Source organism: Elaeis guineensis, chromosome 2, assembly GCF_000442705.2.
Source record: "Elaeis guineensis isolate ETL-2024a chromosome 2, EG11, whole genome shotgun sequence".
NCBI lineage: Eukaryota > Viridiplantae > Streptophyta > Magnoliopsida > Arecales > Arecaceae > Elaeis > Elaeis guineensis.
The window spans coordinates 4330047-4347284 of NC_025994.2; the positions used below are offsets into that span (position 1 = coordinate 4330047).

General features: G+C 37.2%; 1 protein-coding gene across 1 annotated transcript; it reads right to left on the bottom strand.

The window, feature by feature from the left end:
- Positions 1-1339: 1339 nt before the first annotated feature.
- On the bottom strand, positions 1340-17062 carry LOC105033839 (vacuolar protein sorting-associated protein 53 A; the record flags this gene model as incomplete). Its single annotated transcript, XM_073251477.1, is given in 15 exon segments — positions 1340-1827; positions 2477-2572; positions 2658-2726; positions 3185-3247; positions 3396-3473; positions 5594-5687; positions 6112-6245; positions 6328-6405; positions 6739-6804; positions 6900-7007; positions 12848-12925; positions 16402-16461; positions 16536-16640; positions 16746-16787; positions 16868-17062. Coding segments are annotated over 15 exon segments (1605 nt in total), but the record flags the coding sequence as incomplete, so codon positions are not given.
- Positions 17063-17238: the final 176 nt, after the last annotated feature.

A 17238-nucleotide genomic window follows, 5' to 3' on the forward strand; every position in this document is an offset into this window, starting at 1 on the left:
AGTTGTTGCTTTTTTCTCTGTGCGCTTGCAATATAAAAAACATGTCAGAAAAACATTTGCGTCAAACCTTGCTCAATTTAATCAACAGCTTTGATCTCAATTTTTAATCAACAGCTTTTGATCCACCATAAATTTTTTTTATTGGACCCCTGATAATTAATGCTCAGAACAATTGTAGCAAGAAATCAAAGACCTCCTGTTAGCCCTTCAGATATAGCCTATAGGATCAAGATTCCCTAATAGACAAAATGAAAATAACAGTGATGTTAAAGATCCATCAATAATCCCCTTTTAGCCTCTTTTCTTTATTCTTCTTGTTGTTGTTGTTATATTGTTGCCGTTGCGGTGGTGCTGCTGCTGGCTGTTTTCAGACCTGAGTAGGAGGTCACAAACTCCAGGAACAGCCACCTGCTCAGGAACTTCCACCAAGCCTGGTTGTCGATGGATACCGAATCATCAAGTGAATATTGAGAAGAAAAAAAATTATGAAACCAGTCTGATCATGACAAGTCCTCACAGCTGCTAAATTTATTTCTACAGGGGAAAGAAGAGCCGTGATTTTGAAAATCATCAGATAAACAGAGTGAAAAGCATTCAACTCGAGCATCCTACTAAGAACAAAAAGCAGAAGTCAATCCCCTTGTATGAATGATGATGAGCATATACAACTGCTCAATGTTCACAAGCATGAGAAACAAAAAGATACATAAACAACATGGACAGCACCACAACATGCAAGACTAATTTGTAATCCTTGAATGCTTTTAAATAAGCCCTGAATATTTCATGAATCCTGAAGAATTCAATACGTCAGGAAACCAGCCTGGCCAATAGGTGGGGCGCACTTGGCTGACACATCCCTCCAACTCTGAAATCTGAGATCCAAACATGAGTTATGGTGAATAACCACCATATTCCCATAGAGAGAGGGAAGAAGAAAAAAATTCCAAACAGGAGAATAATTAGAGAAATTAGCAGCCAAAAAAAAATCATGAATGATTTACATAACTTGCAATTATCTGTAAAATATTATATATGATCCTTGATAGCTTGCATATTCCTTGATTTAAATAGATATACACAATTCCAAACGGGAGACATCCTGTTGTTTTTTGTATTTAACTTAGGCATACAAATATCTCTCATATCACCTTGAACCAGTTTAGCTGTACTAACTATAGCTCCAAGCAATTGGGTGGATCACCTTGGCTGGTTTTTCTGTTAGTCATCAGTCTCAGATGCTATCAGCTGAGGAACTTTGATCAAAATTTGAGCAATAGATATTGGCTCCTGTGGCATACAACAACATAGACGAATTTCCTATAGAGGGATCTTCAGATGCTACTAAGTTTTTTAATTAAACCGATGTAACTCATTTCAATATTAGTAAAGTTACAGGTGAAATTCAGCAACGTCCATCTGAAACAGGGAGCACCCCAGACCCAAAAAATAGAACGGAAAAAAAATAATCAAAATTATAAAAACAAACTATGGGTTGAAGAGCTTTCGGAAGGGCCCATCCTTCCGGTCTTTAGCAGCCTCTGTCAATGCAAGGAACCTCTTAAAACCAGTTGTTGCAGCTCCCCGCCCAAGAGCAGCAGCACGAGTGAGCACATCTTCTCGGGAGGCAATAACTCCTGCTTGCATTGGAGTTGTCGAAGTAGCTGAAGAAGCTGTTATGGTTGACACAGTCGGGACAGTTGGGAGAGTTGGTGCAGTTGAGCCAGATGGCACAGCAACTACTGGAGTAACAGAAGGATGTCTAATTCCGGAGTTTTGCTTGTTAAAATCCTCTAAAATAGCTTGTTGATCTACTTTCTTCAAACCCTGCAACATGCTTTGAGAGTGAATCATGCAATCAAGCTTCAAGATACAATTACATATGCATCATTCCTCTGGATCTTTTCAGCTCACTGCCAGATGTATGGTCAAATGCAAGACCCATCTCATGCGTGTGACGGTGCAAAAATGACTGTATTATATGTTACCTTAAATCAATCAGAGGTTTGAGATATCACAATCAAAGACCATAGAGAAAAGCTAACTGATGATTCTACCATCCAACCACAAAATTGGTGAGAATATCCTGAATAATCTACATACAGGCTACATTGGTAGTGCTTTTATAATGCCATTAGGGGAATACTTATTTCTTTCACTACATCACAATAGGAGTTATCGTTGTCAACAAAGAAAAGAATAAAAGATCTATTGCAAATACACATGCACATGCATGCATGCACCGAAGCATGCAAATGAGCACAGGCATGTCTGCACAAACAAAAATCCATGTGTGTGTGTGTGTGTGTGTACATACATACATGTATGTATGTATGTATATATATATATATGGCACCTGAAACGTGAACAAGGTCTATAGAGAACTGCTATGGTAAATGTCATATGACTTCAATTTTGTCAAGACCTTTTAACATGATCACATATGAAAACCAAGAACAAAGATCCAGTGCAAAACCTTGAGGTCAAGTATCCGCTGAAACTCCAGAGGCGTGCCCTCAGGAAGGAGTGCTCGATATGTGTTTGCAACAGAATCAACAGGAGATAAAATAACCTGCAAGGTACAAGATTTGCTCTCACTTGTAAATTAAATCATTGCCCGTCATAATGCAACGATGCTGTTTAAATCAACCTCATACCTTCAAGAGTGCTTCAGCTTTACTCATTTCACGACTAACAAATTTTGAATAGCTAGCAGCAAGTGTTGTCTGTTGAAAAGACATAATTAGTTTTGCAGTGTATATAACATTGGCCACAGTTAAAGGTAAATACAATATTCTCACATAAGAAATATAAATAACTTTTGTGATTAACATATTTGGATCTTATATTCACTTGTTGAAAATGTACATTCTAATATTCAGTTTTTTACGAGCATATTGTATTCAAAGATAAAATTCAGCAGCACAAGTTTTTAGCATGAAATATCCAAAGCCCCTTTAAAAAGCCCCCCTACTAATCAGCCATGGCTTGACCATGAGTTTTATGTATCATTAACACTTAAGCAAAGGACTAATGAAATATGGTGAAAGTACAGTTTTTCCCTCTTACTGCACCTTCAAGGCTTACTATACTCGCAATATAAAGGCATGTATGCAAGAATGGATGCCCAAAATAATTGAGATTAACCATCATTACAAATCCAACTTGAATGAAACAAAATTACCTGTTTCCCTAAGGATGGTATGTCCAAAAGGATCTTCTTTACTGCCTGGGTGTCCAACAGCATCTACAACATATATTGATCAAAACAAGGTTACTCATAATTTTCAGATATTCATAATATGGAAAATCAATGCAGAATAACTTATTTATTTACATTATTTCACAGCAGTACTGACCCTCCTAACTGAAAGAAAGAATAAAATGACTGGTACCTGTTGTGCTCCGGTTTCTGATATGTGCTTGCATTTGTAAATATTGAGGTAAAATCGAGGGCCAAGAGATGCTGCTAGCTGTGTGCATTATGGTAAATATAGCCAATTGACTTAAATAGCTGAAGGAAAAGAAAAGGCAAACAACAGTACAGGCTAGCTAAAACTGGAACATCAGCATGAAGATAGCAAACTCAACAACAGGTTAATTTGTCCAAGGACTTAGATCAATCAACTTCCAAGAAAAGGATACAAGGAACAAACGCACTTACCATCAGATAGTTATGAGGCTTTAAACCCATATCAATTTGCAAAGCATTATACAGAAAATATGAGGAATTCTTCAAACTATTTTCCTGCATTGCCGGCATGTCTTTATCCAAATTCCAAATGCTCTAGAGAGAGATTCTTTCTTAACATCCACGGACCTCTAGCTTTAATAAATTCTGATACCTCTATCAAGGGAATAACGATTAAATATTTTTTCCCATGTTGTTTCACATGATTCTTGAAACAAATTTATATACTAAGCATAACCTAACCATTTAGAGGTTTTAAAGATCAAATAGGCTGATATGCTTCATTGGAACATTTCATGCTGACTCTTTGAAAAGTTTAAAGAAACAACCAAGTTGCCCAAAGAGCCAACAACTCTCCTTTCTCAGCAAATCTCCTTTCTCCATGAAAGCTAGCTGTTGTCTCCAATTTTCCTTGTCCATGGACGTAAGTTACCCTAGACTACTGACACACAACAAACATATCTTCCAAAGAATGAGTTAACAAAATATACTATATTTATAACTAAGACATGCTATTTCATCATATTAAGAATTGAGTTGCTTCTGATATTACTCAATCTACTATTTCTATCCAACTGCAATATAAAGATTAATGGCATCTAGTGACCATGTCTTTCAGATCCTTTTTGATGTCATTTCTATGTTGGCAGTCCTCGATGGCAGGGATTGAAGTGTCAAACCATACCATACTTTGTCCATGTTATGTACAGTGCTGGGAAGTTTATTGGCACGATAAAAGAGTGCATCCTTCTACATTATCCATGTGGCCTGTGCAGCTGCACATCAGCCTGCATCATTGCAAGTCAAACCAATACACGCTAGCACATGCTGATACATAGTGATACAAGCTTGCGGCCCTACATTCCTGTTTTAAACTCATGCATAGCCATCGTCACACCATCCATTTCCAGGTAGTCTGGGACTCTCTCTCTCTCTCTCTTCATTTATCCTGTTTCCTAGAACTTTTGGTTCCCAGTTTGGACATTGTAATATCCAAAAATAGTAGCTCTGCATTAAATCAAAGGTTAGAATTGAAGGTAATACATAATCCATAAACTTTGACTGTATGTGCATGACACAATTTATGTGTTTAATGTTTGAGAATGGTAATACATCCCCTTATAACTTTTATAAATCGCAAATTTTTTTGTATTAATGTGTATCCTTTAGTTGTACAATGTCTGGACAAATTACTTAAGAAGATTTATGGACAAATTTTCTTCAGGAAATATCAACCGCCATTAGTTAGCTGATTGTTAAGTATTCATGTGTAATGTTGAAGCCACAAATGTAATTAGGTGCTAGTAATGAGTCAAAATCTAACCTCATTATTGAAACTTGGTGCAGAGTCACTGACTGTCTCACCTATACAAAGAAGTAATGTCTAGAATATTTAGTGAACTCTGGTAAGATATGTATTGAACATGATTCATGCCTAAATCGAATATCTGAACTTGATACTACTAATTCAAGCTTTCAACCAGAAGATTTATTCCCATTCATATGATGTCAGCTGTAACAGTTGGGATATGAACTGACAATTCTACAAAAACAATCTTCTGAAATTTAAGAGGAATTCCCGGCTACAGCGACTTTGGGCAACAGAGAGGCCTTTAATGAAATGTAAAGAGGCAACTTAACAGATGGGAAAAACCACATTACAGGTCATGTAGTTTCAGCTGATTCAACCAGGGAGACTAGACATACACAAGAACAGGCCAGGTTTAATACAGGGAAGTACATTAACTAAGTTATAGAACATAAACCAAAGGAAGAGTATATCGAAAGACACAAATAATCATGATTCAAGCATCCATTGTTCGCTAAAAATTTAGTAGCACCCTTGGAAAGAAAATTATTGAAGAAGCATTTACCACAGTTGATATGAATTGGTAAACTTACCTTGTCTAAGAAGAACTGGAAGTATGTAGGAGAAAGTAGGCTACCAAGCATGGGAATGCTAGTGGAAAGGATAGAATTAATGCCATTGACATACCTGCAAGATAACAGTGGAAATGCTCACAGTCATACTCAAGTACTAGCAAGAAATTCAAATAAATAACTTACATTTGATGCATAAAATCAACATACATGACAAAAACATGACTTCAGGAAACTAATCACATGTAAACATGCTGCCAGTCAGATGCCCTTGCTCTCTTTTTTTCCCCTCTATCATAGGCATCCAAAATACCCTCTTGATGCTCTTTGATGTAAAGAGGACCATAGACAAATAGCAAGGGCTTCTGAGCTTTCACATTAAAGGAGTAAAGACTTGTTAACATCACTCTAATTGGTGACAAACAGAGCATACTTTGGTCAGACATGCATTGCACTTGGTTATCATCACCAGGCAACATATGTGCCTTAAGATTTAGAAAAGTACATATTTTAACAGCCAGGGCTAATGAGAATTTTACTCTGATTGGTCACCAACACTTTCGAGACTCGCCCAAGGGACACGTGTCATTGCAACCATTTCAGCATCAAACTTGGTTTCCAGACCATGTACTAGCGTCAGCAATGCTTTTGTAATGACCGCCGAGAACTCATCCTGCACAAATTCAAAAATGTACTTGGATACATGGTATTTGAAAATCTTAAAGGGAACAAAATGCAGTTGAAACAATAGTCACCTGCACTTCAGACATATCAACTTTGTCTGCAAATTGAGGATCAATGATCTTGGAGACATTTTCAGCTAGCTCACCAGACTGTTGAAAAAATACAGAAGTTAACTTGCACTGGTGGTAAATAAAACCAGATAACTGATGATAAGACAGATACAACTTAACTTATGCAACCTTGAAGAAAAGGCAACTTATTTCGCTTCTCTAAGCCACATGAATAATTATAATGATTTTGAATGATTTTTGTAACATTATAACTGACGATTGAGAAATTGAAATGCTTGATGATATTTAAAAATTATTTTGAAACTCAATATTTGACTCCTTAATCCAAAGAAATTAGAATCACTCTTCACTACAGTGTAAACCATAGTGTTCCTTCATAATTTCTGTTACCGAGTACTGAGACCAACTAACCGTTTTGTGGCAGTATTCTGCTGTGTTGACAATGTAACATATCATTCTCTCATCTCTGTCAGATGTCTGCAATAAGCATCATGAAACATAAACATAATGCACATAGAATATGGTACAACTGGAAAGGACTACTTATTCCTCAGATGTATGGCAGTGATGACCTTGATCTGTCCATCTGTGCCAGTAGCAGCTGCAACAATCCCCGTACCGCCTTTTGGTAATCTGGCAAATAGTTTTGTTGCATATGCTTTGAGAATTCTTTGAAATACCTACATAAAATAAACACAAGATTATATACCAGATATAGAAAACAGTTTCATATAATATAATCCACTTGATGGAAGCACAAAACCAACTTTTAACATGAAACCGACAACATCAGCTTCAACAACCATGCCAAGTGCTACTATAATAAAAGTAAACAGAACAAAATGCAATTGGTATACTTCTATCCAAGGTTTTGCCAAACTGGACGGAACCACCCAATTCGTGGTGCCCCAAACCTATTTGGCGCCAAGCAGGATGGTTCCAGCATTCGAAAAGAAACAACAGTGAGGATGGGGGTGGTAGAAGGAAAGAGAGGAAAACACCAAGGAGTGGGGGAGGAGGGGAGGGAAAGGCCGCCGAGGTCTCTGGATAGAGGAAACTAGAGAGGGGGGGGGGGAGGAAGGAGGGAAGAAGGAGAGGGCGGGGAAGAAATCAGAAAAAAATAAAAGGATCCATCAAAACAGGGGCAAGCACCCCTGTTTCGATCCATAGGAGGCCAAGGAGGGAGATACGGCCATCCGCGGCCCTCCCATAGCCACTATTGGCCTACCCCCCTCTCCTGCTCTCTCTCTCTCCCTATCTCTCTCTCTCTCTATTTTTCTTCTTCCCCTCTTCTCCAATCATTCGAGGGCCTCCGTGGCCCTCTAACGGCCACCGCCAGCCTTCCTGTCCTCTCCCTTTCCTTCCATCCCCCTCCCCCTCTTTCTTTTCCTTTCTCCGATACTCCCTCTCCCCACTTTCTCTGCTGCGTCGGTCCAACATGGAACAGCATGGGACATACTGAACCTAGCCGCCGGTCGACCGGTACGGGTTCCAATTGACCAGCACAGCAGCAAACCTTGACGTTGCTGCATATGCTTTGTGAAATTTTTGAAATATCTAGTAAATAAAAAGACAAGATAACAAACACGATATGGAAAGCTACTTCAATATATTAAAATCATACACTCAATAAAGGCATAAAATCCTTTTTGCTCATTAACCAATAACATCCACTTTATAAAATCATGATAGACGCTAGTGCAACAATAGTAAACAGAACATAAACAAACTGGTGCTACAATAGTGCTTTGTGAGGTCTTGGAGCCACAAAATTTTGTGAAAGTCCATATAATCATCAAGCTTTTTTTTAATTGACAACTCATGTAATTTTTCTTAGATAACAATAAAATTTACAAAATAAATGTTAAAATTCAGGAAATAGAAAAGAAGAAAACCAGTAGAAAAAGGCATAGCTCAACAAGGTTATGTGTTCTCATTTATTGGTAGATAAGCCATTTCTCTGAATATTCTTAAAGGCACATATAGGATATAGCATCTTAAAGTTATATTGGAATTTCATAGTGCACTAAAATTGTAGCAAGTTGATGTTCAAGCAATGAGTTAACAAAAGTTTATGAATCAAAGTTGAGGCATGGTGTATCAGTACCACATCATTCAGCCTAAATTCAGCTAAATAGGAAATGCGCTAAGATTTAACAGGTGGAGATAAATACACAAGGAGTGAAGGCATATGACAATTAAGTTGTGATACTGCATCAAGGGAAAAAAGTTGATCTATTACACAACATTATCTAACTAATCAAATCAAAAACCAATGATAAAGTGACTTACACAACCAAAACAGAGTATTCTTCGACGGTTTCACATAAACCAAACTGAACCAAATGATATAGCACCAAATGCATTTAAGGCACTCTTTGGTTGGATGGTTTAGTAAAATTGTTTTTCTAGAACCCAAATTTTTAGAATTTTATGAAAGAATTTTTCAGTTTTAGCAAATCTGGGTATCACATAAAACAGGAAAATTAAGTTTTATGAAAGACCCAGGGATCCATGTTTTTACCAAAACCTGCCCTCCCAAATCTTAGTAATCGGGATTAAATGGATTCTTGCCACCACACGGCCCATAAACACTGCTAAAAATATACACCTGATCTTTAACTGTGGCTGTGCCATATAACCTGATTTCTTCCCTTATTGTTGCATATTTCCAATTCAACTTTTCTCCACCTCTCACCAAGCAATAAATCTAGTAAACATGCTTAGCAAAACATATATTTAACAAGCTCTGGTATTAAAACAGTTTTTATAAAACTGATAACCAAACACCACCTAATTGTACATTACAAACATGAAAACCAACCATGCATGCAGGTAGATGGAGAGACAGAGTGAGAGAGGGAGAGATAGAGAGAGAGAGAGAGAGAGACAGAGAGAGAGAGAGAGAGAGATTATGCTAAGGTCAACCAGATTTGAGGTCAGACCAATTAGGTGAAATTTGAAAATGTGAGTTCCAAGACAGACCCAAACTGCTGAATATGAACTATTACCTCTAAACTATCTGTAAATAAAACTAATATACATTGGAGACTCCTTACCAAGCATCAACTTGTCAAAATGGACAATTTAAAATAAAATGATAGACTACCAATTTGTGATCTTTGGTGAATAGCAAGGGGCCTCCAAAATATATAATTTTTGGTTCATAGGTAGTTCAAAAGTATTAGATCACAGTCAAGGGCTTTGATCTCCATTTTAGAACCCCCATCTTCAAATTTCAGTTGACTGGATCTAGCCTCAAATCCAATTACTTTAGCCTCTCTCTCTTACACACACGTATATACATATATAATGTGTGTGATGTAGGGCCAACTGGAAAGATGTGTGTTGCATGGGAGGCCATAGGAAAAAGACTAAATTAGGGATATGCCTAATTTGGTTGTTTGCTGTCCTAGACCTGTGTTGCATGGAAGAAGAAGAAGAAGATGCAGGGGATAAAAGGGCGAACCTGGCCTCAAATATTCAATTCCTTTCAACTAATTCACATACAATGCTTCTAATGGCTAGCAATAAGGCCTATTTATAGAATTTCATACTTTGACTAGAAAGTAAATTAGGACTTAATAGCAAACCAATCCTCAAAATCCTCTCTAAAAAGAGCAAATTTTGGAAGCACATATCTTCACATAGAAAGACATTAAAATGCTCAAAATCAAATCCTAAAGCTTTAATGACTTGTCCAACCCAACATGTACCTAAGATAACACTGTCTTACACTAATTTCACCTATAAATAAGACTCCAAAAACAGAATAAAATTTTTTCCCTTCATCAGAGAGAGAACTGTGTGTGTGCGCACACAAGTGCATGCCTTCATTAAAATATTGTGGATGTTGTTCATAATAGTACATTGAGCATAAGAAAAAAAAAGCATTCACTAAAAACAGAAAATGATAACATATTTGCAAAACACATATAATACGACCATATGCTTTATCTCATGAAGAAGTCTAATCTGGGTTGATCACTGATTAACTATTAACATTTTTATAAGTTCTGAATATTTCAAAGAAACATCTCCATAAAACCAAGTCAATACAATTAGAGTTAAATTCATAATTTAGGAAAGGTTCATGCAATATAAAGAATAACTCAAAATGTATATGTACTTAGAATTTGAAAATAGGTTATTTCCATTTCTAAAGAATAACCTAGGCCTGAGGCCAGCTAGAAAGCATTTTTCAGAGCAAAGAGCTCATACCTTCAAATTTCAATAGTTTTAAACTAAAGAAATATAGATTTCTTCTTTTTGACATTACAAGCTATGGCATGTCCGTTGCTTAACAAAATTTTCATAGGCATATCATGTTTAATAATTTGCAGATATTGTTAATAAATAATTAGGTTGGGCCTATAGATCAAAGGATAAACTTACCACATCATCAAATAAGCATTTATTCATCTGCTTATTACATTTATGGGTTGTTTTGCATTTTCCTCTGATGAGATTCAATAAAAAGTAATCCCCTTGATCCATTTGACCATTTTTTTTAATAGTCGTGTTCATCATGTTCAATGATTTGCGAATATTATTTATAAATAACAAAGTTTGATCCATGGATCAAAGAGATAAACTTACCACATCATGAAATAAGCATGTATTCAACTACTTGTTACATTTATGAGTTACTTTGCTTTTTGCTTGGCTCTAATGAGACTAAAATAAAAGGTGACCCCCTTGATCCATTTGACAATTTTTATAACTCTCTTTTTCGAAAATAGTGTCCAATAGTCAACAGAAAAAAAAAAAAAAGGCTCTCCCTCGGCCATTATCCTCATCATCCGAATAAGGAGGGCACATTTGCAGTTTATGAGGACAATCAATAATGAGACAATCTTTACAAGCAACTACATTAAGGAAAACATTTAATGGCCAAAACAAATTCTCCCTTCCAATACCAAAACTGAAAAACACAGCCCTCGATTTCTAGAAACTTAGTAAGTTGAGACTAAGGTTCATTGTCTTGATACCAGGCCCTATATTGGTGCCAACCTGTTACTATGTTGGTGTGGAGGTAGTTCCACGTACCGAGTGTCAATATGCCCCCCCCCTACTGCATTCCAATACCGAACGTCCGAACCGATATGGTACAATACAATGCCCCTGTAGCGCTAGTTCGGTACGGCAAGGCAATCTTGATTGAGACTTTCTTTTTTATGAATTCTCAGCTTTCACATTTATCAGCAAAAAATGCATTTCAGAATTTGCAAAGATTTCTTTTCTTCTCTATGATGACCAAAGAGCTGGACTTACTAACTTTTAATGTAACAAATATAATGAAGTGATGATTGAACTCAAATTATTATGAAACATTTGGTTCCTTTTGGTATAAAGAACTAGTCCAACCAGGGAATGCACCGACGTTGTCCAAAAACAAAGAGCATGTTTACGGTCTGAGAAACATTAAATGACTACCTGGTAAGCTAATTACCCACCATCAGGTATATTTTATCAAATGATAAATTTTCTTCTTCTTCCATCGATCATGATGGAAAGAAACAAGGAACAATTCGCTTCTAAAATGTCCCATCAATCAGGTGCTGTGCTCCTACAAGATTTCAAACTTAAACTACCCACAAAACATTCAGCCATTTAACGAATAACACTACAATGTAGGTGGGTAGTGTTGTTCACTGGAATTCCCTCAATTCTCTCAACAATAACCATCAGTGCACTTATTGCCTCATCCCAGCTATTAGGAACTAGCTTTAGAGATTCTTTGTAAGTGAATCATTTGCCACTTAATCTATTTTAACATATGCTAGTGTAAATTACAAAATCTTTCACAAAAAGATATACAGAAAGATATACATAAAACCAATATAACCTGTACAATTTTAAGATGCATACATAAAATCATGTCTCCACTGCAGTAGAAAACCAAAAATAACTGTACAGAGAGAATTGATAGTTAAATTGCTTAATAAATTACCCCCTATTTTCTATCCTAAAAACAAGATTTAGCTTAAGTGTTTAAAGTTCCTTTGAAATTCCTAATCTGTCTACAGCGAGTTTTGTTTACTGTCAAACTTGCTAATGAATCTTTTTCAGTTTGCCCCCTAACAGTTCTTAAATATGGTGGAATGGTTTTTGTAATGCCGCAATAACAATTTCGAAAACAATTTTGGAATATTCAGGAATGTCCTAAAACAATTCCAAAAATTATTCTCTATGACTACTCACTTAGATTAATACATCAAGCAAAAAGAGGGACCAAGTCACGATGCAACATTTACCTTAAGGAAAAAGTCCACTAAAAATTATGATGAATCATCATCCATAATTAAGATGTATCCAAGTTTTCTTCCAATTAGTAAATGCAAAATTAATTCATTGACTGCTCAATGAGATAGTAAAAGTATAAGCTAAAATTGTATAAAAGCCTTTCATGAGTATGTAGTAATAGTTAGAATTACACTTGTCTGCACTACTTAGAACTATCAGAGAAGTGTTGCTGCAAAAAACAGTATACTTCGAGATCTCAATACAAAAAACATACCCCAAATAAATTGAACAATGTTTGATTCTTTGTCAAAGCACTACACCTCTTTAAGCTTCTCCTGATTATCAAGAATACCTGCATAAATTGAGACAGCAAATGGGTACACATAGTTCTATAAAAATTTGATCACTATCCAAATTTTAACAGAGCACAATACATTTTCTCTAAGAACTAGAACTCTGAAGTGTATAGGTATGCATGTACATAGTCATTAATGATTTTAATCATTTGATTAGCATTTTGCCTCTGCAAAAGTTCTCCAACATTATGACCTTTCATGGTTTCACCATACTAATTAAGCTTGCTTTTGTTCTCTGCCATTTAAAGGTTCTTCCAAAACCTTCTCCTCAAGGCTTCTCCACAACTGATTCTAACTTACATGTTCTGCACAGTGAACTTCACAAATAATTCATTACCTCCTTTAATGCATTGTTGACTTCCCAAATGTTTCACAATCAGTCTCTTTGCCCTTTTCTGCTCCTTAGGTTTTCATTCCATGCTTGAGGTGAGCAATTCAACATGATCATCTTACAGTTAAGAAATTTCACTCATTGATACAAGAAAGAACACCAACCATACAGTCATGCTGCAATTACATCTGAAGGGTGAAAACATATAAGAATACATGCTAATCAGTTATATGTTACATATGCCTCATCCACCACATATGTGACATCAGAATTCTCAATGTCCTTATCATCTTCCACCTGTGTCTCAAACTAGAACCAAATTTGACAGAAAATTTTGATTGTACATCATCTGAAGACCTGTTAAAGTGCTTCAGTTACCCGCCCCCACATAGTTTGTGATACTATGAAGTTCTCTCTGGACAGTTTGCGCAGCCATACAAGCATGTGAAAAAAGTTATAGGAGGCTCAAGAAGCAGACTTGCACATGCTCATTCACCCTTTGTCATCTCATTTGCAGCAATTCCCAATCATATCCTCCAAGCTCACCATCTCACAGCTTGTATGGCAGCCACAGGCCTGTAAAAAATTAACAAAGTTATTCTCACCTAACAGGTCCTTCTTGGTCATTTTTGCTACCTCCAATACTCAGTCGCTTTAGCGGATAGGTACCGCTAAAGCCATAACACCACAACTTCCCATGCTTCCCAGTATCTGTGAGCAGTTTCTCTATTCTGCAAGTTTCACGTGTTTTCTTTCTTGCTTGACATGTTTTTCCTTGAGCATCATTAATCTGACATATATGGCATACTCTCATCTATTGTCGCATGCAAGGTTCGCCAACTAGGAACCAGATCCCATGCCGACCAGCCGATGGTACGGGTCTGTACACCCCCTATTGGATGTACTAGGCCCGAACTGACAAGGAAACAAAAGCAAGGGAGAGAGAGAACCAGAGAGGAAGAGCGAGGATGAGGGGGGGAGGGAGAGGGAGAAAGGGAACGAAAGGGAGGCTGGAAGAGATGCATGGGAGGGCCACAGGTCCCTCTGTTTCAACCCTACGAATGTCGTGAGGTTGATTGCAGCTGTCCGGAGGCCTCGGCAGCCCTCTGACGGCCTCCCCATTGCTCTCCCCTCCATCCACTTCTCTCCCTCCCCCCTCTCTCTCTATTCTCCTTTTCAAAAGAGGCGGACCCTGGAGGTCTCAATGGAACTCCAATTGCCTCGACGGGCCACCACTGGCCTTTCGCTCTCCTTCCCTCCTCCCCCCTCTCTCTTCCTGTCCTTCCTTCTCCCTCACTCTATTTAGCCGGTGCTCCGAATCGAATGCCGAAACCTGGGAAGCCGCCAATATGGTTTGGCACGCCACGAAGTACCCGATTCAAAATCGTTCAACAAATGCTAATGACATGGTTACATGCACTGCTGCTTCTCAAGCATCACATGGATGATGATGAAAATGTGATTCTACTCTAGCTTAGCCATTCATAAGTGGGTATTTTTGTTTTTTGGAGAATATTGATGCTCTAGAGTGGGATATAACCATGTGGTTTTGGTGGTGGCATCTATTTTCCCCACCATCTACTTTGTCCTTGTGGTGTGGAACATAATGAACATTGTTATATCGTTTTGACATTATGAGTAGTTTTTTTCTAGGAAAATCGAATTTGAAATTATATGATGAGCCTATTCTTCTTCTAAAGTTATGAAAGATATAATCTCCTTTAAATAGCTTGCATGACTTTCTATCCACACCGATTTTTGACTTTCCCCATTAGATCACCATTCTTGACAATGACTCTATACAGTGATATTGAAGAATCTATGAGCAAACACTAAATGATACCATCTAATAAAAAACATACTCAAATCCTTAAGATTGATTTTGAGCTTCTCATGTCCACTTTTATGCCCCGAGTTCTGTGCAAAGCCAATTTATCCAATGAATCTCGCTCTTACTCTTTCTTGGTGCTTGCTTGATAGGAAACTTTGTTCTTATTACTTATACGCAAGATGCACATTCTTTGTAGTTTGTACTTTCGCATTTTTGTGAATGCATTAAACTATCACTTCAAGTGTGTTCTTGTAGAATATAATATAGTGTTGTCACAGGCAATCTCATGTAGCGGCTTGGGCAACACCAATGCCTAGGCACCTAGCACTTTCCCAGCCACCAGGTGGGGCAGCTGCCCAAGTGCCTAGGTTGGCACCTAGGGCAGTGGTTGGGTGCTTGTTTACTCTTTTTCTTATAAGGTGGGCACTTATTATTTGCTACCTATTAATTTTGCTATTTTTGATGGCCGTGAAATTTTTTATGCACTTTCCATGAACCAGGTATATGTGTATGTGATGGTTTGATCATACAAGGCCATAACAAGCCTTTATTTTTGAGGATTTTCAACTCACAAGAATCCACCCGGCTGCATAGGCACACTCTGTGTAGCCATTTCAAGGGGCTGCCACCTAGGGCCTCCTAGGCATCTTGACAACCTTGGAGAACAATGTTGAGAAGAAGAGTTCTTCCTGCTATTACCTCTCTAATAATTCCATTGATCTCTTAAAATCCTCTTAAATGAATTACTTTATAGTTTATACTGCTGTCCTTCAGTTACCAAATACTTCTTGGCAATTTTTCCATATCCACCAAGTCAAGCCTCACCATCATTGTCCTTCAATAGCCTATCTCCTAAACTCCCACTCTCTTTTTCATCTAAATCCGATCCACTTGTTCCCATCAATATTTCTTTCATACTACTTACAGTAAATGAAACCAGCACACTGAAAATTCTCCAGCCATCTTTTCCTTGCTGGTAGACAGATATGTTAATTTTTGTGCAAAAAAATATTGCAGTGGAAACTTGGAAACAAGTTTGTTAATTCAACTCAATCACAAGGTTATGGATTCTTTCAGAGCTTACATCCCAAAAAAAATTTAAAAAAAAATATTAAGAACATAAAAGGCCTAAATTTTTTTAATTTGCTACATCAAAATAACTAAATTGAAATTAGCAAAGACAACTTTGAAGCTAGCTTCCTGAAGCTTAGATACTATTTTCAATCATGCTTGAATGAAACAGCAAGGCCACAATAAAAGTACTGAAATGTAAAGACTTCTCATACAAATAATGTTCAGCTAAATCCTACCTGCATGCTACTTGACAAAATATTTGTCTGACTTCCCTCCTCAGTTTCCCAAGTTTCTTCCTGTTAAAAAAAGCACAAATTATGAGGTACATGCCTGTAGATAAGAAAAGACTTCTAAAAAGTACTTTGTTTACCTGAACAAGTTTTTCCAAATGCTCCATCAAGGTTTTCTCCTCTAATTCTACATAAACAGCCAGATGTGGTTCAAAACAAGATGAAATAATCCCACGAAAGTTGAACTGCAAGAAGAATAGATTTAGACTTGTCATTAACCATTTCTCCATCTGAAATGGCCTGAATGTAAAGAATGAAATGCACCACCTGTCAAAATCTAAACCACTTACCCCGGCCCCAGGAACTGACAGATCTTTATGCTTGTCCTTCTCCTGTCAGTGTGAAAGCAAAAGAAATTAGAGGTCTGGTATCAAAGAGAATGCTAAAACATTTGAAGCCTTTTGGTGCATACTGGTTCAGTTCCATCGCGGTGCAGAGCAAGCTTTTTTTCATATTTCTTCCGTATATCTGAAACAATTAGGTTACGTTTCTCCCCCTCATCAGTTTCTTCTACATCACCTTCAAATTCTCTATTTTGAGAGCCTGTGGTTCCTCCACTGAATTTTTCAGCCAATTCTTCCTCAAATTCAAGAGTCCTCTGTAATGCCTGAAATGACACAGACAATAGACAAGATCAGACTGCTAAAGCCATAAAATAATAAAATCTAGTTAAGGAGAAGGAAAAAATACATTATGATCCTATTTTTCTTCAATGAAATTTTTCTGATTCCAGATTGCCATTGCATTGGTTTATTTTGCAACAGACCACTAAGTGGCTGTTTG